Genomic DNA, 26,137 nt, shown 5'->3' on the forward strand with positions numbered 1-26,137 from the left:
ATTCTGTTTAGGTAGAATCCCTTAGGCTTAACTATTCTTCCCATGTAATGAATCTTTTAATTACAGTGAAGAGTATTATTGTTGTTTTTGTTATTATTAATATAGTACTGATATTAATAATTAATAATTAATATTAATATGGTATTATTGTTGACCATTTTTTTATTATTAGTTTATTATTGTTAACTCCTATTTGATTTTTTTATTCAATCTGTTGCTGCAATGGTGTTGTCTTGGTTGAAGCATATGAACAAAACATGTCCACACAACTGTATCGTTGAAAACAAAAGTATTCTAATTTTTTTTTAGAAAGTTCTGGATATATATATACTCTTATAACTAAAGGTTGACAAATTGGTAGTTATCTAAAGATGAGCTGCAGTATAATAGAGAATTTAAAACATTCATAATTTTAAAAATCAGAATAATCAAATTTAGCAGTAATGGCTTAATTTTTTTACACTCCTTAATCTAACACATTATTTACTGATTGTTCAGAAAATACCAGTTCACTAAAGAATTAGATCTTCTGATTTTGGCACACTTTATTATACAATGAAAATATTTATGTGACTACCAATATTTAAAAGAATAGTTTTATTTGTTTGGTTGGGGATCACATCCAGTAGTGATGAGAGCATCCTTGTTCTGAGCTCAAAAGAACTCCTGGTTCTATGCTCAAAGGAACCTCTTAGCAGTGCATAGGCACCCTACAGTGCTGTGGATTGAACCCAAGGGCATCCAAACCAGGCTTCTTGCATGTAAAGCACGTACGCCAGTCCAACAAGCTGTCAAGGGAAATGTCTTTAAGTATAGAGTGATGGACATAGTGTTCTTCCAAATTCTTATTTTTCTCATGAAAACTTAAATTGTATCATTGGCAACTGATAACTTGTCACTTGTTTTTCTTGAAATGACATTTACTTTATTTTTAAAGAAATATCTGTCAACTAACAATATGAATAATCATGACTTACTCTTGAATGGTTCAAATAAAAATAGTGTTTGATAAGAAAGCAGGTAGTCACATAGATGCTTTCTCATCAGGATGGTTGACCCTTGCAATATTCACCTTATTTCAGAATGTATTTTGCCACACATAATTTAAAAATATATGTCAGGAACTGCCATTTAATAAAATTATGATTTATAACTGTTTCATTGAGGACTGAAGAGCTGTAGTTTAATAGGATCGTGATTTTTTTTTCCCCCCTATTTGATTCTCAGGGAGCATTCCTGGAGGTACTCAGGGGACCAACTATATGTGATACCAGGGATTGCTACCAGGGTTGGTAAACTGCAGGGCAAACACTTTAACCCCTATATTATCTCTCCAGCCCCACAAGATCTTGATAAGTTTTAGTGCTTCATTTTAAAACAAGGCTTAATTTTTTCTTGAACATGAATAGCAGTGAAACATTTAGTTTGGGTCCAGGGTGGTGGCGCTAGAGGTAAGGCGTCTGCCTTGCCAGTGCAAGCGGTTCGATCCCCCCTGCGTCCCATATGGTCCCCCAAGCCAGGAGTGACTTCTGAGCGCATATCCAGGAGTAACCCCTGAGCGTCACCAGGTGTGGCCCCAAAAAAAAAGAAAAAAGAAAAAGAAACATTAGTTTGATACAACTGTCTATTCATGTTATTGCATCAGCAATCTTACCCACCTTATCTTCTGCAATATTATTGCAGCTCTCAGCACAGTAAGGGAAAAAGTCATATAGCTGCTCAGCTTTGGTATAAAAATGGTTTTGATATTGAAAACTCACTGAAAGTGTCCTAAGTTCCTTATTTTATGAGCCACATTTGGGAATCACTATTCTAAAGAATATGATGGATATTTAATAGCTATACTTTCCCTTTACAAAGAATGTTTCATGTACTTGATATTGTTTTAGAACTCTGTTCATTATGTCTTTCCTAAGGATCAATTTTGTTTCTTTGTTGGTTTGTGTATGGGCCACACTCTGAAGTGCTCAAGGCTTACTCTTGGATCACTCCTAGAAGCTCAGGGGACCAATATGGGGTGCTGGGGATCTAATCCGGGTCAGCTGGATACAAGGCCTAGCATCCTATTCTCTGTAGTATCAGGTTATTTTCACATAGTTAACTCATGTCTTTTTAGAAAAACATCTTTAATTAAACATGTAAGTTTTTTGCACCAGAGTGATTAAAAAAACATTTTTAATATAAAAAGGGGTACTGAATGTATTTTATTTTGCTTCCTTTAGCACAAAACGAGTGGATCATTCAAATACAAGATTGGCTTCTCAACTTGATAGAAATCCAGGTAATAGCTTTATATGTGATTAAAGAAGCAAACCTAAGGAATTTGGCATTTACACATACATGAAACTTTTACAATATATCCTTTATCAGTGCACATTTCCTACTACCTATGTCCTCTGTTTCCCTCCTGCCCTCTCCTCTGCTTGATTCTATGGCAGATCCTTCCTTCCTTCCTTCCTTCCTTCCTTCCTTCCTTCCTTCCTTCCTTCCTTCCTTCCTTCCTTCCTTCCTTCCTTCCTTCCTTCCTCCCTCCCTCCCTCCCTCCCTCCCTCCCTCCCTCCCTCCCTCCCTCCCTTCCTTCCTTCCTTCCTTCCTTCCTTCCTTCCTTCCTTCCTTCCTTCCTCCCTCCCTCCCTCCCTTCCTCCCTCCCTCCCTCCCTTCTTCCCTCCCTCCCTCCCTCCCTCCCTCCCTCCCTTCCTCAAAGTGATTTGCAATATTGTTGCTGAAGGAGTAATGCATATGACTTTATCTCCTTTCAGCCTTCAGTTTTTGTCCAAGGTGGTCTGCCCTAACTGCACTCCCCTGCTATTTGTGGTAAACTTTCTACCATGGACTAGTTCCCTTGGTCCTCATCTTCAATAAGAGGTTAATATGTAGGATATATAAGGCACTGGTAGAGCTTTAGTAAGAAAAAGTCCTCTAACCTCATCCAAAAATGGGAAGAAGAAATGAACAGACATTTCATCAAAAAGAAATACAGATGACCAAAAGATCATGAAAAAATACTCCACATCAAGAATCATCTGGAAGATGGAAATCAAAGCAGCAACGAGATATCATTTCACACCATTGAGACAGGAACACATCATTAAACCATAAGAAAATAATATCCCATGTTTATAAGATTTTTATAGGTACACACCTAGGTATCTCGAGCCACTGGAGATACTCTACTTGCCGTGAATGACTGGGTGGCTCAGAACTCAGTCCACTAGGGACTCAACTTTGTGTCAGGTATATCTATAATCAGAAACACTTCCAGCAATAGAAAGGAAGAGCAGAACTGGTCTTCAGTAGGAAGCCTACCTTTACGGCAGGGGTATACAGGGAAGGCGGAGTAAATTAGGAAGGAATACTAGGACAGTGATGAAGGGGGAAATTATCTGCTAGAGGAGGACTGGGAATGGGTGGGTGGGAAGGAAACCGGGATATAGGCGAAGGGTAGTGGACACTGGGTAAAGGGATTAGTGTTGGAATAGTATATGCCTGAAACTCAAATTGTAAATAATTTTGTAACTTTGTAATTCACTATGATTTTGTTATCTTTTAATTAAAAACCAAAAATTTTCATGGACTCAGTGCCTGGAGTTTCCCTTTCATTACTTCATTACTTGATCAGGCAGTTAGAAGTAGCTATTGAGTACATTCTCCAGTACAATGCTCTGGCCACCTATGTGTGGATTATTGCTTTGGGCAGTTTACTTCTGGATGGGCCATCTATTGGGTGTTGTTTTATCCTAATTTTTTTCATTAAGTGGTAAAAGTAATATAGGCTGCTAAAGAGGTGGGGAAAAAATCTTAGATTTCCTTTTTTAATTTTTTTTCTAAAAATTACTTTATTTAAACACTATGGTTACAAGATTGCTCATAATACAGTTGGTTTTCTTTTTTCACATTTACAGCATTGTTCATGATTGAGTTTTAGTTATACAGATTACAACACCTTTCACCAGTGCACATTTCCTTCCACCAAGGCCTCCAGTTTTCTTTCCACCCTCTTCCCTGCCTGCCTTGGTAGTAGACATTCTCTCTCTCTCTCTCTCTCTCTCTCTCTCTCTCTCTCTCTCTCTCTCTCTCTCTCTCTCTCTCTCTCTCTCTCTCTCTCTCTCTTTCTCTCTCTCTCTTTCTCTCTCTCTCTCTCTCTCTCTCTCCTCTCTCCCCTCTCTCCCCCCTCTCCCCCTCTCTCCCTCTCCCTCTCCCTCCCTCCCTCCCCTTATCTCTCTTTCTCTATCTCTGTGTCATCTCTCCTTTTTTTTTTTTTTTTAGATACTCTGAAAACCTTAGATTTCATCTAACCTAATTTCTGGATTTTTTTTTTTTTTAATGGATGGAAACCAAATATCCTGGAAGTTTATGTGACTTTTAACCCTAAATTTGAACTTCCCTCATTACCTAATATTCTGTTCTATGAAGAAATTAAAATTGTTGACTAGTAATTCTTTTGTCAGAATTTACCCCCAAATTTTATTTATTTATTTAAAGTTTTATTTTAAGTAATCTTGGGGGTTGTTTTTTTAATATATATATATATATATATATATATATATATAAGGGACATTTAAGACAACCTTAACAATGATTTGAATCTATTTTTATAGGTTCAGACGACAACAACCTGAATTCCATCTTTTATGAACATTTAACCAGATCCCTCCAACACAGTCTCTGTGGGGACTTGCTCCTGGGACGGTGGGGAAACTATAGTACTGGGGACTGTTTCATTCTTGCCTCTGACTACCTCAATGCACTGGTCCATCTGATAGAAATAGGCAATGGGCTGGTCACTTTCCAACTGCGGGGACTTGAATTCAGAGGTAAGACATTCATTTATCTTTTATTTCTATGATGTACTCCTGTGAATTATAATTTAAATTATAGATGTTGACCTCTAATCAAAAGTTAAGATCCCTAGTCTTTGGAACTGTGGAAGGAGAAGAGTTGTGAAAGAGTGATTATTACAGTTCCTTCCAAAATTTCATATCTGAAAAATCATTTTGTAGTATCCAGTGATAGAATCACGAGATTTGGGGTGAGCTATGTTTCTACCAGTGTTTCATTTCTTTTTTTGTGTTTCTTGTCAGTCTCTTTGCTCCTTTTATTTTATTTTATTTATTTTTTTTTGGGTCACACCCGGCAGTGCTCAGGAGTTACTCCTGGCTCCATGCTCAGAAATTGCTCCTGGCAGGCACAGGGGACCATATGGGACGCTGGGATTAGAACTGATGACCTCTTGCATGAAAGGCAAATGCCTTACCTCCATGCTATCTCTCCAGCCCCTTTGCTCCTTTTATTTTAATTCCTTTTTGGGGAGAGAGGGAACACTAGCAGTGCTAAGTGATTTACTCCGGCTCTGTGCTCAGAAATCACTCCTGGCAGGCTCGGGCGACCTTATGGGATGCCAGGGATCAAAGCTGGGTTCGTCCCAGGTCAGCTGTGTGCAGAACAAATGTCCTACTGCTATGCTATTGCTCCAGCCCTCATTTCTATTTTATTGATATTCTCAAGATTTTTTTCATATATATGATAACTAAGATTTGAGGAATTTTCAGGGTTTTTAAAGGAAAATTTTGTGTTTACAGGGTTGCCGTGCATGTCATTTATGCATGAGTCCCTGAGTTTACTGCTAGCACTACAGGGTCCCTTGAAAACCACTAGCCATGGCCCTACTGGCCCAACTCTTCTGGGTTTGGACAAAAGTACACTGCTGAACCCTTGCATTGAACCCAGCTCCACTGTCTGACTGGTAATGCAGGAAGTTGCCCCTGAGCATTGCTGGGGAAGGCCTTCCTTTTCTTATAGTCTTAGTATAATTTCTCCCACATGAACCTTTTATTTGAAAATATTACTTTTACCAAGTACACTTTTCTAAATCTAAATTTACAAGACAGAAATTTGTTTTTACTGATTTTTTTTTTTGGTTTTTCGGGGCACACCTATTTGATGCTCAGGGGTTACTCCTGGCTAAGCGCTCAGAAATTGCCCCTGGCTTGGGGGGACCATATGGGACACCGGGGGATCGAACCACAGTCGCGATCTTTCCTTGGCTATCGCTTGCAAGGCAGACACCTTACATCTAGCACCACCTCGCCAGCCCCGTTTTTACTGATTCTATTGCTTTTGAATTTTACTCAGAATAATGTTTCTTTGGGGCCAGAGCAGTGGCACAAGGGGAAAGGCATCTGCCTTGCCCACGCTAGCCTAGGATGGACTGTGGTTAAATTCCCCCCCCCCCCCCCCGGCATCCCATACGGTCCCCCAAGACAGGACCAAAACCAAAATCAAAAACTGTTTTTAATATTAAAGTACATATAATTTCCATAATTAGTGTTATTTACTTTCATTCAGATTTTGCACAATGATGTGAATAAAATAAAGATCTAGATAACCCAAGAAATTCTTTAGTAATAGTTCTTTATATTTTAGAATACTTTTTTACATCTCAAAATTCCTTTTAAATTATTAATATCAATTACTATAGTGAAAGCAAAATGCATAACTAGAATATATTGGGATGTGTAACTTTTGGTGTTTACTAGGTTTAAAGCATCCCATATTCAGTCATTTTATAATCTTGAACTGGGTTTCAAGAAATTGACAAAGTCAATAAAAATAAGAGTAAGATTTCAGATTAAGGAATAGATTCAGCTTCACAGTTCAATTGGAAAAGCCCTAGCTCAGGAAGTTCCTTACAGTGGCTCAGATTTTCTACCCTCTAAGTCTTTGTTGCATTTGGGTATGGAAAGAAAGTTTCTCAAAGCATTTTACAAAACTGACATAAAATTGAAATCAAGAGGCCCGGAGCAGTAGTGCAGCAAGTCGGGTGTATACTTTGGATGTGGCTGCTCTGAATTCACTCTACTGCATCCCATATGGTACCCATGCATCTCCCAGAGTAATTCCTGAGTGCAGAACCAAGAATAATCCTTGACCATTGCTGGGTAAGGCCCCCCCAAACAAAAACTGATGTGAATAGATGACTAATTGGCTAAATTACTATAGTGTAATTATGACGGTAGATGCTAGAGAGCTCAAAACTCAGGAAAAAGGCAGAAATTAGTCTTGCCTTTTTTTTTTTTCATACCCTACCAATGCAGCCAATTTTTAACTTTGAGGCTATTTTTGTTAAAAAAAATATAAAAACCAAATGAATAGAAATCACCACCTTTAAGTGATTTATAGGTTTTCAGAAATCCTAATTTGGCCTTTTGAAAGATGTTAGAAGACATTCGATTAAATTCCACTCTAACTTTTAGTTTGGGAAAATACTTTATAACAGTGCCTGTTTATTCTGAAATTGTGTGTGTGTCTGTGTCAGTGTCATGTGTGATGGGCAGCCATAGTAGGTTCTATTTTCAAGACTTCCTCTGAGCATTATGTATCATCCTGGAAATATTTGTCCATGAAATTTAAGAACAAAGTGAAATATGGTTAGAAATTCTGGAATCTCAAATCTCAATATTTGCTTGACCAGGGCTTACCTCTCCAGCCTATCTTTCTATTATCCTGAACCAGGGCATTCCCCCCCCCCCCCGCCCCCACCAAGTGATGTTTTTCAAACGTAGATGTATGTTTCTTCCCTCCTTCCAGCCAAGGAAAGGAAAAAACATACATTCCGGCTTAGTTTCTAGAATGTAACTCTAGGATATGCACTTGCTAGTTATTTCTAGGATGTAACTTCAGGATATGTCTTTAAGAAAATACAATTCTTTTTCAGCCAGAGAAATAATTAAGGGTGAAGATGCTTGCTTTGCAGGTGACAGACCCCTGTTCAATTCCTGGCTCCATATATTGTCCTTTGAGTACCAGTTAGGTGTATTCCAATCCACTCCCAAAAGTATGATCAACTTTATAGTTTTGTATAACGTAAACAATTTACCAATTAAATGGAAGTAAGACTATTGAATAGTAAGAAATAAGAATGTGCTAGGTAATATTTTGTTGGTGGTGATTGCTGTGAAGCTGATTCTATATTTAATCTGATTTTATATCTTTATTTTATAGCATTAATTCCATTTTTGTTTGATAAGTGTGTTGTGTCAAGCAATGTAACTTTAAAGAATTGTTTGCTAGATTAGAGTACTTAAAACTCTCATACCTGGGGGCCAAAGAGATAGTAAGAAGGTAAGGCATTTGCCATGCATGTAACAAACCCTGGTTCTTTCCTCTTCACCGTACATGGTCCCCAGGCACCATCAGAACTGATATCTGAGCACAGATCCAGGAATAAGCCATGAGCACTGCTAGGTGTGACCCCAAAACAAAACCAAAAATAAATAAATAAATAAACGCTTACACTTAATTGAAATTTTATGAGGGCAGGACTCATATGCCAATGATCCAGTCTTACTCAGTTACTGTTAGAATTGGCAGTAGGGTGAATTTTTGTTGTTGTTGTTTTGTTTTTTGGGGCCACACCCTGTGATGCTCAGGGGTTACTCCTGGCTATGCATTCAGAAATTGCTCCTGGCTTGGGGACCATATGGGACGACAGGGGATCAACCACGGTCTGTCCTTGGCTAGCGCGGGCAAGGCAGATGCCTTACCGCTTGCGCCACTGCTCCAGCCCCGGGAAATATTTCTTGTTATTATAATGCATCATTATGAATTATATTAGTATAACATAGAATTTATGACTTTATTCACATAATATGACTATTAATTGTACATTAATATATTACAATTATAAAAACTACTTTATATGCATACTAGACCTCATACTGGTAAATACTACTCAGATTCTTTTGTGTTTGGCATGTTTGTCTATGTCATTTGTCCCGGGATGATTCTCTTCTCATTTCAATTCCTTTGTTTGCTTTATTTTGCTCTTTGGGCTATACCAGGGGTCTCAAACTCGCGGCCCGCGGACCATTTGCGGCCCTCCGTACAACATTTTGTGGCTCGCGGTCGGCCTTCAAATATCGCAGTATTCGTGATTATTCCCTTACTGAATAATTGCAATAAAAATCGCATTAGTAAGAAAAACTTGCATTAAACACGCGAATACCCCGAGCAGTTGTTTGGGGTATGCAGATGCTTAATGCGATTTTTTGCAATTTTTTTCTTACTAATGCGATTTTTTTTATTGCGAATATTCAGTAAGCGAATAATCGCGAATACTTTGCACCTAGCGCAGACATCATTTCCGTTGCTCCTGCCCGCTGTCCCTTGCATTATCGGAGGCCTAAGGGAGAGAAGTTTATTACAGAATTAGATTTCGTCATACCTTCATCATGATTTCATCAAAGCCTGCAGTGAAGAAAAAGATTGATGATGAGCACAATTTCAGGAAAAGTGGGAGACGCAGTATTTCTTTGTTGAGCACTGGGGCATCCCCACATGTCTTATTTGCTCAGAGAAAGTTGCAGTGCACAAGGAATACAACTTGAAACGTCATTACTCAACTAAACATGCTGAGGAATGTGCAAAATATCAAGGAAATGAGAGAGTCAAGCAGGTTGCCAGTCTTAAAACATATCTAATGAGGCAACAAGATTTCTTCAAGAAAGCAACCAAAGAGAATGTTGCATCAGTCAAAGCTAGTTCCATGGTTAGTGAGATGATTGCTAAGGCAGGGAAACTATTCACAGAAGGAGAGTTTGTTAAAAAAAAATGCATGTTACAGGCTGCAAGTATTATCTGTCCAGAAAAGAAAGGTCAGTTGAGCAAAATCAGCCTTTCTGCCAACACTGTGGCAGAGCGCATTTCTGACATGTCAAGTGGCATTGATCATCAACTGTGTGAGAAAGCCAAATGTTTTGATGCATACTCAGTTGCTCTTGACGAGGGAACAGATATAACAGACACTGTGCAGCTCACAATTTATGTCCGTGGTGTTGATTGCAATTTTGAATTGACAGAGGAGCTGCTCACAATAATTCCAGTGCATGGCCAGACCACCGCTAATGAGATATTTCAGCATCTGTGTGATGCCATTGAGAATGCATGTTTGCCATGGAAGAGCTTTGTTGGAATAATAACCGATGGAGCGCCATCGATGACAGGGAGGAAAAATGGACTAGTGGCACTTGTTCAAAAAAAACTTTTGTTCAAAAAAAAAAAACTTGAAGAGGAAGGTGTTGAGAAGGCCATTGTTCTTCACTGCATTATCCATCAGCAGGCCCTTTGCAGTAAATGCCTGCCGTGTGACAGTGTGATGTCTGTTGTTGTGAAATGCATCAACCAAATCAGATTCAGGGGCTTAAAGCACAGAAGGTTCTGTGCTTTATAGAGAAAATGGAGTCAGAATATGGAGATGTGCTCTATTTCACCCAGGTACATTGGCTCATCAAAGGAAATGTCCTGAAAAATTTTTTTGATGAGAGAAGAAGTGAAAGCATTCATGGAGAAGGATGGGAATGCTGTTTCTGAGTTGAGTGATCACAAATGGCTCATGGACTTAGCTTTTCTTGTTGACATCACACATAAGCTGAATGTACTAAACAAGATGTTACAAGGCCCGGGGCAGCTTATCAGTGCTGCCTATGACAACGTGAGAGCATTCTCCACAAAATTTGTGTTATGGAAATCCCAGCTCTCTCAGACAAACCTTTGCCATTTCCCAGCATGCAAGGAACTTGTGGATGCAGGCATACCATTCAGTGGTGAGAAATATGTTGATGCTATTTTTAAGCTAGAGAAGGAATTTGATCATAGATTTGCAGAGTTCAAAAAGCACAGAGCCACTTTCCAAATTTTTGTGGACCCCTTTTCCTTTGATGTGCAAGATGCCCCTCTTGTGCTTCAAATGGAGCTCATTGACCTGCAATGCAACTCTGATCTCAAAGCCAAGTTCAGGGAGATTAGTGGAAAAGCAGACATGCATGGGCAATTTTTGAGAAAATTGCCCCCCATTTCCTGAGCTTTCCCAAATGTTTAAGCGCACCATGTGCCTTTTTGGGAGCACATATTTGTGTGAAAAGTTATTCTCCACATTGAACTTCAATAAGTCAAAGTATATTTCTAGTCTTAATGATGATCCTCTTTAAGCCATACTGAGGGTCTCAACTGCTTCCTCTCTAAAGCCAAATGTGGTTCAGATTTGTGAGAAGAAGCTCTGTCAAGTCTCTGGCAGCAAGGAATAGGCAAAAGATGCCATGTTCAGAAAAACTGTTCATGATTGTCACTCAATGTTCTATTCATGTTCAGAAGAAATAATTAAAACTGTTAATAATGACATTTGAGGACTTTTGTGTGTGTGTGTGTGAAATCCCTTATGTGGCCCTGCCTCTCCCCAACTTTGCCTCCTACGGCCCCCAGGTAAATTGAGTTTGAGACCCCTGGGCTATACCAAGCAGTGCCCAGCGCTTAATCTGTCATCTCTAAGTTCAGGAGTCACTCCTGGCAAGACATCCTAAATGCTAGGAGTTGGACCTTGTTGGTTGTGTGCAAGCAGGTTCCCTATCCCTGTGATATTTCCAGCCCCTTCTCATTTCACTTTGTAATTAAATTAAATTAGAACTTTGTGAGATACACCTTCATGCATTTGATTTGTGTGTAGTTAGAAACACAAATTAGAAGTTTAGGAATTACTGAGTCAAAATTAAGTGCAAAATTATTGCACTCATTCTCAGCTCCTTGGCTCTACAAATGTATGTTGTAATTCTGCAAAAGATACAGAGTGCTCTGTTTCTGGAGCTTGCTGCAGTTTATTGATAAACACCCTAAGGTGGATCAATCACATTGTTTGAATTGCTCTAAAATGTGCTTTGAGCTTCTTTTTATCCTAAAGCATTTGATTTTCTGCATCATGCTCCCTACCTCTTCATAGTGGTATCTATTTCTTTTTCTCTCATAAGGTACTTACTGTCAACAACGAGAAGTAGAGGCTATTACAGAAGGCGTTGAAGAAGATGAAGGTTTCTGCTGTTGTGAGCCTGGCCATATTCCCCATGTGCTTTCATTTAATGCTGCTTTTAGCCAACGGTGGCTAGCCTGGGAAGTGATTGTCACTAAATACATTCTGGAGGGTTACAGCATCACTGACAATAGTGCTGCTTCCATGCTTCAGGTCTTTGATCTTCGGAAAGTACTAACTACTTACTATGTCAAGGTAAAGCTGTATGCCCGGTGAGATCTTTTGATATTGAGGGTTTTTTTTGGGGGGGAAAAGATACCTGGGTACTCTGTTTTTGTGTGTATTTAATCTTCTATTTTTCTTCTAAGAGAATATTTAAATTTTCTACTATCCCATATGTACAACCTACAGGTCTTTTTTTTTAAATTTTGGGCCACACTCGGTGACGCTCAGGGGTTACTCCTGGCTGTGTGCTCAGAAATCACTCCTGGCTTGGGGACCATATGGGATGCTAGGGGATCAAACTGCAGTCTGTCCTGACTCAGCTGCTGCAAAGCGAATGCCCTACCACTGTGCCATTGCTCTGGTCCCACAAGTCTTAAGAAATTTTAATTTGTCCAAAGCCCTCTAGCTAGTGAATAGAATCAGAGATTTAAAACTTAAGCTCTTCCTGTCACCCACTGCTCTTTGATAACTAAATAAAATTATTGAAGACTTGGAGGAGTTGGAAAACTTACAAGACCACCCTCACTCTAATACCTAGAACACTCTCAGATTTAAGAATTTGGGAAAAGGGAAGCTGGAGTGGTGGCGCAAGCAGTGTGCCGTTTGCCTTGCATGTGCTAACCTAGAACAGACCACAGTTTGATCCCCCAGCATCCCATATGGTCCCCCAAGCCAGGAGCTTTTTCTGAGCGCATAGCCACAAATAAAAAAAAAGAATTTAGGAGAAGTGCTGGAGAGATAGCATAACAGTAGGGCTTTTGTCTTGCATGTGGCCTACTCAGGACTGACAGTGATTTAATTCCCAGTATTCCATATGATCCCCCAAGTTTGCCAGGGGCGATTTCTGAGTGCAGAGCCAGGAGTAGCCCTTGAGCGTTGCCGGATATGGCCCAAAACCAAAAAAAAATTTTTTTTGGAAGAAGAAATCACAGAACTCGCCAAAGTCATTCTATTCATGGTTATAATTTATAACAGTGGAAGGATCCAGATTAAAGTCAGCCACTTAAGGCAGGGTCCAGAGATACCAGTGCAAGAGCATTCTGCTGTCCTGTCACACTATGCCTCATAGTGAGTGGCATACACAGTGCCTCCCAGCAATAGTTGTGTAACTGTACTTCCTAAGTGTTCCCAATAAGGAAGCTTCCTTGAACCTTGGTTTGTAGACATTTTTTTGGCATGCTATCCTTTAAATGTAGTAGACCCAGTAGTAGACTCCAGCTCTTCCAGAGGTCATGTTGACCGACTCTGAGCCAACATATGAAGAAAGACTCTTATGAGGTTAGATATTCCAAGGGTAAATGGTGACTTCTCAGAACTGAAGAAGCTAAATCACTTTCAAAGCTAAAAACCTCTCTGAACAAGGTGGATTCTTTGCAGGTATCCAATTTTTATTAAGAGGTTTGAGCTTAAAAAATACATTTTTTTGAATTGTACTATTATTATAAACTATTGGAATTATTTGTGAAGAAGTTGGTATTGACTGAAACTGTGATTTAACATAATTTTTCCTTTTTTCATTAGGGTATTATTTATTATGTTACAACCTCTGCTAAACTAGAGGAATGGCTTGCTAATGAGACAATGCAGGAAGGACTACGACTATGTGCAGATCAAAATTATGTTGATGTGGACCCAACATTTAATCCAAACATTGATGAAGACTATGACCATCGGCTAGCAGGCATCTCCAGGGAGAGTTTCTGTGTGATTTACCTCAATTGGATAGAGTATTGCTCTTCCCGAAGAACGAAGGTAGAGTTGATTTATTACCCTTTGAATCCATTTTTTTTTCAAAGATGGAAGTAGTATCTCAGTTATTCCAAAACTTTTTTTTTTAATTATAAGGTGGTAGTTTAGAAAACCAAAAATATATACCACTGATAAAGTTAGAATGTGTAAGCTCCACTATTAAACAGTATACATGATTTTTAACTATTAGACTCATCTAGATTGGGATTACTGGATACCACTTCCAGAACTAGATTTTTTTCAATCTGAAGTAGCCAAAGAATTTATAATTCTAACAATTTCCCAGGTGAAGTTTAATATTGCATCCTAGGACTATACGTTAAGAACCAAACACCTAGAATGTTTCTTTGTCATTGAGAAGTTACCAAATACTCTGTAGTACTGTGAAAGGTGTTTTCTTTGAATGTAGAAATAATAGTCAATAGTTACAATGTACAGTTTGCTTAAAAATTAGAAGGTTTGGGGTAAGGATGTAGCTGAATAATAGAATCATACCTTGCACGTATGATTGCCTGGGTTTGGACCACTCGTATCTATACCCCTCTAAAAATAAAAAATCCTTAAATGTTTCAAATGTTAATTTGAAAGATTTCAGTTTATTTTTTCCTTCCTGTTGCAGGCATAATTGGCATTTACTGTTTTAATTCAAAGTTGACTTGCCAGATTATGTCTAGGAAGTACTCATTAAATTTTCAGAAAAAATGCCATCAGTAAAGATGTTTAGCAGTCAGTTCTTTAAATTAGCTTAGCTAGGATCTTGAAATACTGTAGAATAGCAGTTATCTTTAGTGTTTCAGTATTATAAAATGTTAGATTTTATTGAAATATTATAAAGACCCTCACTTATCTAGTTATACCTCATTTTATGCTGGTTTTTTATTAGTACATTTGATAGTTTAGAAATTAGTATGAGTTGAATTCTTTAACTTATCTGATTTATAACTATGTATCCTGAAGTTAAATGCAAACCTTTCTAACAACTATTGTTCTTTGCTTTATATAGCCACTTGATGTGGACAAAGATTCACCCCTTGTCACTCTTTGTTACGGACTTTGTGTCCTGGGTCGGAGAGCATTGGGTACTGCGTCCCACCATATGTCCAGGTGAGGGAGACATTTCTGTTCTTGGGAAGTACTGAAATAAACAGTATAACCTAAATCTAAAAAAAATAGTATGTTTATTAAGTCTTCTATACAGTGTTTATTGCAAAAACCTCATGTTTGTATAAAACATTTTGCTGAATATAATTGAGTTCTACTGAGTGGTTAACAGCTGGCTTATAAAATTCATACATATGCGAATAACTGTTGATAAAAATGATTTAATGAATTTAAGATACTAAAAAAAATCACCCATAAAATTTCATTGGCCACTGTCCATATAGAACTGTTTTATTTATTTAAGTAATAATTTCTTTAAGCATCATGGGTTACAAACATGTTTGTAATTGGGTTTCAGCCATAAAATGCACACACCTTCCCTTCACTAGTGCAACTTTCCCATCATCAGTCTCCTCCTTTTCCCTCTCCCCCATCCTCTGCCAGTCTTCGAGACAAGCTTTATATTTCTCTCACTATCGTTGTCATTGTTGTTTTAGTGTAGTTATTTATTTCTCTAGCTTCACTTAATGTGCCTCTTTATTTTTATATTTTTATAATAATTATTGTCCATAACACATATATTTTTAATATTGTTACACATTAGACTTGGTGACTTTAAGTGATTTCTTATTGTATGCATCCAAATGAATGAAAGTTAACAGTATATTTTTAAAAAAAAATTGTGATGGTTGCAAGCTTTCATTGAGCTCACCTTAATTTCTTTTTACTTATAAACTAATTGCTCGTTATTTTCATGGGTACTTTATCATAGTGGCTCAGAAAGAAGGGCCTCTGGACAAATAGGTTCTATTCCCTGGGATTCTCATGGAGGGATTTTGATGTGAACTTCTGGAATCTGTGATTCCAAGCTCCTAGATGATTTTGATGTACAACCAAATATAAGAATCAGTGCAGTAGAAGACTGTGTAATAGTCAAAATCTATAAACCTTTATTTCTAATCTTAACAGTAATTTAGAGTCATTCCTCTATGGATTGCATGCCCTGTTTAAAGGAGATTTCCGTATTTCTTCGATTCGAGATGAATGGATCTTTGCTGACATGGAATTGCTAAGGAAAGTCGTAGTCCCTGGAATACGTATGTCCATTAAACTTCATCAGGTAAGAGGAGAAAATTTCTAGTATATTACTATTGTTTAATGGTCTGTTTTCAGTTGATTTCTAAAATAGGTTTCTTAGACACTTTAAAGAAACATTCTGATATTAAATAAAAAAATTCATGGCAAGATTCTAAATCTTAGAAGGTTGAACCTTTTTATACCAATAAATTTGAATATTCATATTAGCGAGTGACTGATCTGAGCATGATCTTGAAAATTTTAAGCAGTGGCACTGTGGAAATAGAGGTTTGTTGGCCCTAGAATTCTTTTTCTATCTTTTTTTTAATATATTATATGTATATAAAATTTTTAAGCATCATAATTACAAGCATGATTGTAGAGGCCCCTAGAATTCTTACTTTAATTTCAGATGACTGTAGTTCATACCTTTTCTAGGACTGGATTGGTAGCACAAAAGTGTGGCATTTGCCTTGTTTGCTGCTAATCCTGGACAGACACGGGTTCAATCCCCAGCATCCCATGTTGTGCCTTGAGGCAGGATCAATTCCTGAGTGCCACCGAGTGTGGCCCAAAAACCCAAAAACAAACAAAAAAGCATACCTTTTCCAAAGAATTTTAGGTACCTCTAGCACAGTGTAGTCATAACTTGGCATTATTTTTAAGTGCTGCTGTTATTAAACAATGAGTTTAATTTGGCATGTAATATAGAAAAATTTGGTGCTTAGGACAAATTTAGCCCTATTTAAAATTATCTCAATAATTTTGAGATATTACAGTAATATCTCACTACTTATTATATTATAGCTCACTACGTAAAAGCATAATACAAATACAAGGAGGCCAAAAAGGCATATGCAAAGTTCTAGGCCATTTGAGGATATATTATAAATTACATATTGGCATCTTCTGCTCTGATCATTCTACTTCATATTAGTTAGCAAATCTGATAATTTGGATTTAGTTGTAATAGCCCCAAACTGAAAGCTACTCATATGTTCGTTAACAGAAGAACATACAAACTATGTTCTGTACATCCACACAAGATTAAAAAAAGCAGTGGTCTACCATTGGCACCATCACATGAATGAATTTTAAATAATAACAGAGCCAGAGAAGCGAGATCTTAAAAAGAGCACAGTGTGTATTATTTATATAAAACATAAAATAGGCCAAGTTAAAGCAACAAATAGGAGGTCAGTGATTATTTAAGGTGTACAGAGAGACCATCTTTGTTAGTGTTTTTAGCACTTTTTAAGCACTTTTTTAAGCACTTATTTCAAAACTTTTGCTTTTCTTCTTTACAATTAAAAGGTACTATAATTCACCAAACTCAGATATTTTAGTATTTTCTTTTTTTAATTGTTTTTTGGGTCACACCCAGCAGCGCTCAGAGGTTACTCCTGCCTTTGTGCTCAGAAATCACTCCTGGCAGGCATGGGGGCCATATGGGATGCCGGGATTTGAACACCTTCCCTCCTGAATGGACTATTTGCAAGGCAAACACCTTACTGCTGTACTGTCTCTCTGGCCCCATTTTAGTACTTTCTTATGAACCAAAACTATCATAAACCAATCAAAGTTCACTTTGGTTTATAAACGATACACTGAAAAAATTCCCATCCAGGATCTTTCTAAGGCAGACTAACTCCTTAAAGATAACTCCTTAATAACTTAATAATTGTAGCCTGAGGGGTGAAAAAAATAATTGTAGTGTCATTACTTAGCATAGTAGTTAGTAGTCAGTGACTGCTTAGAAGCTAAAGAAACTTGTAATTATGAGTTTTATTTTTATTTTTTGGTGGGGAGACCTCCCAAGTGATGCTCAGGTTAGCCTGGGCTTCTCCTAGAAAGAAACTCCTGGCAACTGACAGACAGTTCAGCATGTGGATCCAAGGATGGGGTATTACATTGGGTCTTGAGGTGCCAGGGACTAAAGGCTTTCAGGGTGATACCCAGTGATGCTCGTGGGAGATCACATGGTGATCAAGATGTGCTTTGTCACATGCACAGTAATGTCTCTCTGGACTCATATATATAATATATTATTTAAAAAATAATATGTCTTATACATTAGTTTATAACTTCTCAAGTATGATGGTAAAACACACTCTGAGAGCTTTTCTCAAAAGAACTATAAATTTTCTCTTTATATTTAATTTGAAAAATAATAGCATTTAAATTAAATTAAAAATAAATATTTAAACACCATACAAAAGTAAGCATCTTCTCCTACTATACATATATCATGCACCAGACCAAACCTCCAAGAAAAAAACCCTGCAAATCACTAGATGTTCTTTTTTGATATCCCTAGTTTATAGGACAGTTCCATCTATGTGTGTACTTTTTTTTAAGGAGATGGATCTAATAATTTTGTAATGTTTTTTTCTTAATCATTTAATCCTACTTTTCAAGTCAGCATTTTGTTATAAATATATTGCCCTTAAAAAGAATCTTGCAGTAGCATTCACAGAACTTTATATATTCATTCAACTATATGTTGAATGGTATGTTCTCCACTTTAAGCATATCTAATGATTGAACCTGGTGAAATGAAATAATGAAAATGAACCTGGTGTTCATTTTATTTAGAATGTAATTTTTGTCTTTTTACACCTTAATCTTGCATTTAAATAATTTTACCAGTACCTCTATAGAAAGCTAGTAGTCATTCCTTCCCTAATGGAAGTATTTCCTATAATATGGCATTCTATCTGCTGGCACAAGGAAGTAAATTCAGTATTTAAAAAGATGTGTGGGAATAAATTGTAATTGCCATATTTGCCAGAGGTCAAATATGAATCCAGGGTTCTTGTGGATGAGATTGAGTAGGAAGGAATGAATAAAGAAGCCAAAATGTGTGTTAGTTGGCATTTTCTCTCCCTCATACTTTAGAGGAGAATGATTCACCCCTCAATAACTACAGGAGAACCCCCCCACATAGCATCTCCTCCCCTTCACAGTTCCATCACTGAAGTTGGTTTTTAGAAGACTGATAAAAATACACTGCAGTGGAGAGCAGTTAGCCAAGGTTTCAGTGAGGTGTTCCGAGTATGGCTATCAGCTAGGTTTTTTATTTCTTTACTTTATATCAATAGTGTGTGCCCCGGAAGACAAAGCTTAATTTTGCTCACTATTGTCTTCTCAGTGTTTAGCACAATGGCAATGATATGGGCTCCTAGTTCCCACAGAGTTGTGCTGTGATAGAGAGAGGCAGGGAGGAAAGGAGGGAGAAAGGGAGGGAGGGAGGTAAAGGAAGGAAGGGAGGGAGGGGGAGGGAGGGGAAGAAAGAGAAAAAATAAACAAACTTGCCTTGTAACCCGGCATCCCATATTATAAACAAACACCAACTTCAGGGAACTTTTATGTAGGTTTATTCTCCTTTATTTTTCTTTAACATAAAAAAATATGTATGTATGTATGTAGATAGATAGATAGATAGATAGATAGATAGATAGATAGATAGATAGATAGATAGATAGATAGATAGATGATAGATATAGATATAACAATTTTAATGAGAAAAAGGGGGAAATACATTAGAATTGGGAATAAAATTTAAAAAAGCTTAGAGGAATAGGCCCAAGAAACAGTACAAGAGTTAAAGTGCTTGCCTTGCTCTGGTTCCATCCCGGCAATTGCAAGCACTTCCTATAGTAGTCCCTGAGCACCACAGGGTATGGTCCCAAACCACTTTTTTCTTTTTTTTCTTTTTCTTTTCTTTTCTTTTTTTTTCTTTTTGTACTTGGTAATGCAAGACTAAGCACAGCTAGGTGTGACTCCAAAACCAAAACTGTTAAAAAAAAAAAAAAGAACAACAACAATAACATTAATGTCCACAAAATAAATAAATATGGACTTGGGATACACACAGATTGTTTTAAGGGTAACATAAGAAGTCTGAAGCTAACAGACGTATCATTCTTTATTTGTCTTTAGGATCATTTCACTTCTCCGGATGAGTACGATGACCCCTCTGTGCTTTACGAAGCCATCGTCTCGCACGAAAAGAACCTGGTGATCGCTCATGAAGGGGACCCTGCCTGGCGGAGCGCCGTCCTTGCCAACTCGCCCTCCTTGCTTGCACTGCGCCATGTCATGGACGACGGCACCAATGAGTATAAGATCATCATGCTTAACAGACGCTACCTTAGCTTCAGGGTCATCAAAGTAAGGTTTAAAGACATTTGTTTGTTTCTGGAAAATAACTCGAAAACTTAGGTAGTAACCTTATCCAAACTTCTAAAAATGTGATTAAAACTTAAAACCTGGTAGTTAGAAAAAATTTAAAAACGTCAGCATTATACTGCCAGTTTGGAAAATGAAATGACAACATTTTATTTGGAGTCTATCTGGGACAGACAGAAGGGTGAGCACTATAGCCGCCTTTTCTTTTATCCTGGCTGGTAACAATTAGGGACAATTGAAAACTGCTGTTCAGATGTGACTCCTACCATTTACTTCTCTATTTTTGTAGTTGGTATTCATATATCTTTTGTGTTCCTCCATTTCTGTTTATCTGTTTGTAGGATTTCCCCTTGAATCTAACTCCCATATGGTCGGTTTTTCAGGTGAATAAGGAATGTGTGCGAGGTCTTTGGGCAGGACAGCAACAAGAACTTGTTTTCTTACGTAACCGAAACCCAGAGAGAGGCAGCATTCAAAACGCCAAGCAAGCTCTGAGAAATATGATAAACTCCTCTTGTGATCAACCAATTGGCTACCCGATTTTTGTCTCACCCTTGACAACTTCATACTCTGACAGCCATGAACAACTTAAAGAAATTCTTGGGGGGCCTATCAGCTTGGGAAATATCAAAAACTTTGTAGTATCAACCTGGCACAGGTAAGCTATAGAAGGTCTTTTTTTTCCTTAAACTTGATTGATTGATTGGTTTTTGGGGCACACCCAGCAGCACTCAGGGGTTACTCCTAGTTTCTGCACTCAGAAATCACCCCTGGCAGGTTGGGGGACCATATGGAATGTCACGAATCGAACCAGGTTTCTCCCAGGTTGATGGCATGCAAGGCAAACGCCCTACCACCGTGCTATCTTTCTAGTCCCCCCCCCCCCCTTTATGGTGATATATCCTGGTCCTGTTCAAGGATAAATGATGTCATTTCAGTTTGACTTGTTTTGTTTTGGGGCCAAACTTAGTAGTACTCAGGGGTTACTCCTAGCTCTGAGCTCAGGAATCACTCCTGGTGGGGACACAGGAGATATAAGGGATCCTGGGGATTAAACCCAGGTTAGCCACATGCAAGGCAAGTACCCTACTGCTATACTATCTCTCCGTCCCCTGTTTTCTAAAGTTTGATGTGAGCATTTATATCTTCAACATTTTGGGGCTGGAGAGATAGCATGGAGGTAAGGCGTTTGCTTTGCATGCAGAAGGTTGGTGGTTCGAGTCCCGGCATCCCATATGGTCCCCGAACCCACCAGGAGTGATTTCTCAGCATAGAGCCAGGAGTAACTCCTGAGTGCCGCCACCACCGCCGGGTGTGACCCCCCCAAAAAATATATTGTTTAGAGAAATCTAATATATAACTCTGATTAAGATTCATTACTCAAGGGGCTGGAGAGATAGTATAGTGGGTCAGGTTCTTGTCTTGCGTGCAAAGGACTTGGGTTTGATTCCTGGCACTCCAAATGGTCCCTTGAGTTCTTCAAGAAGTGATCCTTGAGCACTGAATCAGGAATAAGCTCTAAGCATTGCCAGGTGTGGCCGACACCCTCCCCCCCAAATTGTAATTGGTCGCTAGTTTCATAGAATCGTGAGTAGTTTTCTGCTTTTATTCTTTACTGTAGCATATTGGCACATTTAAAAAGTGTGAGCTACAAGGACAAATAAGAAAAAAGGTGTAAGTAATTGTCCAAGTTACTTTATTTTTTCTGTTTCAGCAGTAAGGGATACTATGCATACTGAATTTACTAGTTGTGGAATGCAGAGATGCTGCTGCCATTTTAACAATAGTCAGTGTTCAAGTCTCAAATCAGTATTTTATTCAAGTATGCACATGAAGGCATGCATGGAAGGGAAAAACAAATATAGGGTGGTGTTGAAGGAAGTTTTTATTATTTCATATGTGCACATATAGTTTTCGTAACATGTTTATAAAAATAATCAATATTATGGGGCTGGAGCAAGAGCACAGTAATTGGACGTTCACCTTGCATGTGGCTGACCCAAGACTGACCTGGGTTTGATTCCCAGCATCCCATAAGGTCCTCCAAGCCAGAGTGATTTCTGAACACATAGCCAGAAGTAACCCCTGAGCGTTACTGGGTGTGCCCTCCCAAAAAACAAAAAGAACAATAAAAGTGCAAACTTAGGACCGGAGCAACAGCTTAGCAGTAGGGCGTTTGCCTTGCACACGGCGGACTCAGGACGGACCTGGGTTCAATCCCCTGCATCCCATATCATCCCTCAAGCCAGGATTTCAGAGCACATAGTCAGGAATAATTCCTAAGCATCACTGGGTGTGGCTCAAAATTTAAAAAAAAAATCAAGATTATGGTATTGATATACAAAGGTATTGTACCTCACCATCACCAGATTTCCTGGGACCCTTCACCACTATCACTAGAAATTTTCAACAAATAGGTGTGTGATCATTGCCTTAAAGAGGTTAGGATATTTTTTTTCACCTTAGAGAAATGACATAGAGATTAAAGTGCCCATTTGTACGGACTTGCCCAGTGCTGAAGGGTTTGAGTGCAGATCATGGGCAGACCAAAAGTGTTTGCTTCAAAAGGAAAAAAGTGCATCATTCAGCAGTTCTATTTCAGTTCTGCAGCATGAAGTAGGGTTATATTCAGAAGAATTGCTCTTCTAGATGTCTCATTCTTCAAACACATTGGTAGTAATTTTATTCCAATATGGTATGACTGCAATGTGTAGCTCTATTGGTAGAAAGATGTTAGTGTATATAAAGGTTATTAAGAAAGGGGAAGAATTGAGGAAATGATGGGGCCAGAGTGGTGGCACAGGGCGTAAGGTCTGCCTTGCATGTACTAGCCTAGGAGAGACCTCAGATCCCTGGCACCCCATATGGTCTCCCAAGCCAGGAGCGATTTCTGAGCGCATACCCAGGAGTAACCCCTGAGCATCACCAGGTGTGGCCCAAAAACAAAACAAAAAAAGGAATTGAGGAAATGAATATAAGAGGGAAAGAATGGCATGAAACCATATAAGCCCCAGACTCTCCCTCCCCCCAATACTGCTTATATCAAAAAGAGTTTCAAAGATGAATATTAGTAATGTTGGCAGTTTAAAATAGCTGGAAAAAGAATAGAAGACATGCTTCGAGGTGATCTTGCATGTAATGCTTGCTGTTGGTCATTTATTCCTAGGTTAAGGAAAGGTTGTGGAGCTGGGTGCAATAGTGGCGGCAATATTGAAGATTCTGATGTCGGTGGTGGCACTTCCTGCACTGGTAATAATGCAACAACTGCCAATGATCCCCTCAACAATTTGTCCCAGGGAAGCGCTGGAAATCCAGGCCAGGGATCTGGGCTCCATCCACCTGTCACATCCTACCCTCCAGCCCTAGGTAAAGACAAGACAAAATCTTGTGTATAACATTAGTCTCTCAGCTATGGAGTTTTAGTTCGTATGGTATATAAAGAGGATGACATGACACATCCCTCCTTAGGCATATATAGATTTATTTGATTCCCATTTTGAAATTATCCAGTTTGTTTATGTTAATTATTATTCATTTAAATGATAGATATTGAAATATACTATTAGCATTTAATATAATTTTATTTTACCTTCTTCTGAATATTGTGATTTATATTTTGGTGATATGAGGAAACAAAACCACTTGTCATTAATACCATACGTTGAGAAATAGTCACATCGTAGAGTCTGAGTATTTATTATGTACGACTTTCATATTTCATTTCTGATATATTCAAGAAGTATTCTTGTTATTTGGACATATTTCTATCAAAGGTTTTGAAGGTTTTTCCCAGCTTTAAATTCTGTTGTCTCTACATCATTTAATTGCATGACTTCTACACCTTAGAATTTAAATTTTAAAAAGCTTCTACCAAGTTCTATGATAAAAAAAACACAAGAAAGTGGTTTATGGTATTAAGGAATGATAGGGCTAAATATTCAAACCACAGGGTCAACAACACTGAAATCACGAAGCCCGAACTTTAACATCCAACATAAGAAGGTGCCTGTCAAGATAGCAGCAGCCTGTGGGGTGTGAAAATGGAGAGGGAACCCGGCCAGGGACACTGGTGGTGGGATTGCCTAAAACCCAACTGTGAATGACTTTGTAAACTAAATGCCTTTAAATTTTGAAAAACAGTTCACATCTCTCTTTTTGGCAATGCTAAAAACTTGAGGCATTCATGTTCAGTTTTGTGACTTCACCAGCTTTAATAAAGACAGAAAGTCACCCAAACTATCAACAAGGGATATCCTTGCCCTGTCCCCGTTCTGAGCGCTGTTTTTTTTTCTCTCCCTCCAGGAATGAGCCACAGCTCTCACTCGGTCCAGTCAAGCCTGGTCAGACAGTCTCCTGCCCGTGCCTCTGTAGCCAGCCAGTCCTCATACTGCTACAGCAGCCGTCACTCCTCTCTGAGGATGTCCACTACAGGCTTTGTGCCATGCCGACGCTCCTCCACCAGTCAGATCTCACTGCGCAACCTGCCGTCCTCCATCCAGTCCCGCCTCTCCATGGTGAACCAGCTGGACCCTTCGAGCCAGAGCGGCCTGGCAGGCATGCAGCATGGCCTGCCCTCCTCCAGCAGCTCCAGCCAAAGCATCCCCGCCTGCAAGCATCACACCCTCGTGGGCTTCCTCGGGACCGATGGGGGACCGAGCAGCGCCCTCGACCCACAGCCCAGCAGCGCCCCTGCTAGCCAGTCACAAGCCAGGAAGGGGGATGTGACTTACCGAGTCCAGGTGAGAAAAAGCCCGGGGCTTCCTGTGCGCCTGCTCATGGGCTTTTATTTCTTTACTCGTTGACTGTATGATTCATGAAAGAACAACCCAACATTCCTCAGTATGAGACCATTTTTGCTCCACCTGCATGAAAACCAGCAGCTGTGCCCTTGCAAGCGTTATTATACCTGTCCGCCCTTTGTCACATGACTGGGTAGAAGGAATGAATCTGGAAGTAGCTCTTAAGATTTCATTATTAGCAGATGTGGAGAACTTCAGATGCAGAGTTCTGGGAAAGTAGAAAGTAATTTTTCATTGGCTTATATGGTTGTTGTTTTATTTTAATCATGGAGATAAAAAAAATGAAATGTAAATAATCCATTTTATTTAACATAGATTGTGGATCCCAGTCAAGTTCTGGATGGAATCAACCTATCAAAAAGGAAAGAGCTGCAGTGGCCTGATGAGGGAATTCGGTTGAAAGCCGGGAGGAATAGCTGGAAGGACTGGAGTCCCCAGGAGGGCATGGAAGGCCATGTAAGTGTCCTTCTGATATTACTCAGTGCCCTTTCATGTAGACTGATTTGCATGCACATTCTTAACTTTTGTGCTGAATTACCAAAGAATCACTACCTCGAACCATAGAACTAAGAGTTCACGAATATCGCCAAGGCCTTCCACTAACTTCCCTTTCCTTCTGCCTCATCAGGTGATTCACCGATGGGTGCCTTGCAGCAGAGATCCAGGTACCAGATCCCACATTGACAAGACAGTGCTTCTGGTCCAGATTGATGACAAATACGTGACTGTAATTGAAACTGGGGTACTAGAACTCGGGGCTGAAGTGTGAGCTGGTGTTTCGTAACTACATTTCTTTGCCCGCAATTCCAAGACAATGGGAAAGGAGGAAGAAGCAGAAGATGCCTGCAGGTGTCATGGTGATCCTAGATGGAAGAGACTCGAACCCAGAGTGGGTTTCATCCAGCACCTTGCCGTTGCCCTTCACCCTGACCCTTGTCACTGTCTCCATCCCCAAATAAAGCTGAAATATTTTTTTAAGCTAGCTGCTGAGAAAAAAGTCTGCATGAAGGATATAGTTCTGTTAAAATTACTTCCTTTTAAAAAAAAATAGGGTGGTTTTTTTTTCTTATGCATCGCCCATGCTTTAAATCAACCAGCACTTCATTTCTAAGCTACAGTCTCATATTTTTCTAATTTTCTTGCCAAAAAGAATTGCCATGTTTTGTCATAGATCATGAAATCCATTGACCTTGATTTTTAA

General features: G+C 38.8%; 1 protein-coding gene across 1 annotated transcript in view; it reads left to right on the forward strand.

Moving 5' to 3' along the window:
- The window catches only part of PCNX1 (pecanex 1), a 171,527-nt gene extending 145,609 nt beyond the window's left edge, over positions 1-25,918 (forward strand). Inside the window, exons 25-36 of the mRNA XM_049770285.1 lie at positions 2,223-2,281; positions 4,599-4,814; positions 11,796-12,049; positions 13,541-13,771; positions 14,772-14,872; positions 15,839-15,989; positions 19,889-20,119; positions 20,521-20,795; positions 23,304-23,503; positions 24,440-24,876; positions 25,252-25,392; positions 25,565-25,918. Of these exons, the coding sequence (XP_049626242.1) occupies positions 2,223-2,281; positions 4,599-4,814; positions 11,796-12,049; positions 13,541-13,771; positions 14,772-14,872; positions 15,839-15,989; positions 19,889-20,119; positions 20,521-20,795; positions 23,304-23,503; positions 24,440-24,876; positions 25,252-25,392; positions 25,565-25,705 (2,437 nt within the window). The 3' untranslated portion in view covers positions 25,706-25,918. The remainder of the gene's footprint in view (positions 1-2,222; positions 2,282-4,598; positions 4,815-11,795; positions 12,050-13,540; positions 13,772-14,771; positions 14,873-15,838; positions 15,990-19,888; positions 20,120-20,520; positions 20,796-23,303; positions 23,504-24,439; positions 24,877-25,251; positions 25,393-25,564) is intronic.
- Positions 25,919-26,137: the final 219 nt, after the last annotated feature.

The sequence above is a fragment of the Suncus etruscus genome, chromosome 3, assembly GCF_024139225.1.
Source record: "Suncus etruscus isolate mSunEtr1 chromosome 3, mSunEtr1.pri.cur, whole genome shotgun sequence".
Lineage (NCBI taxonomy): Eukaryota > Metazoa > Chordata > Mammalia > Eulipotyphla > Soricidae > Suncus > Suncus etruscus.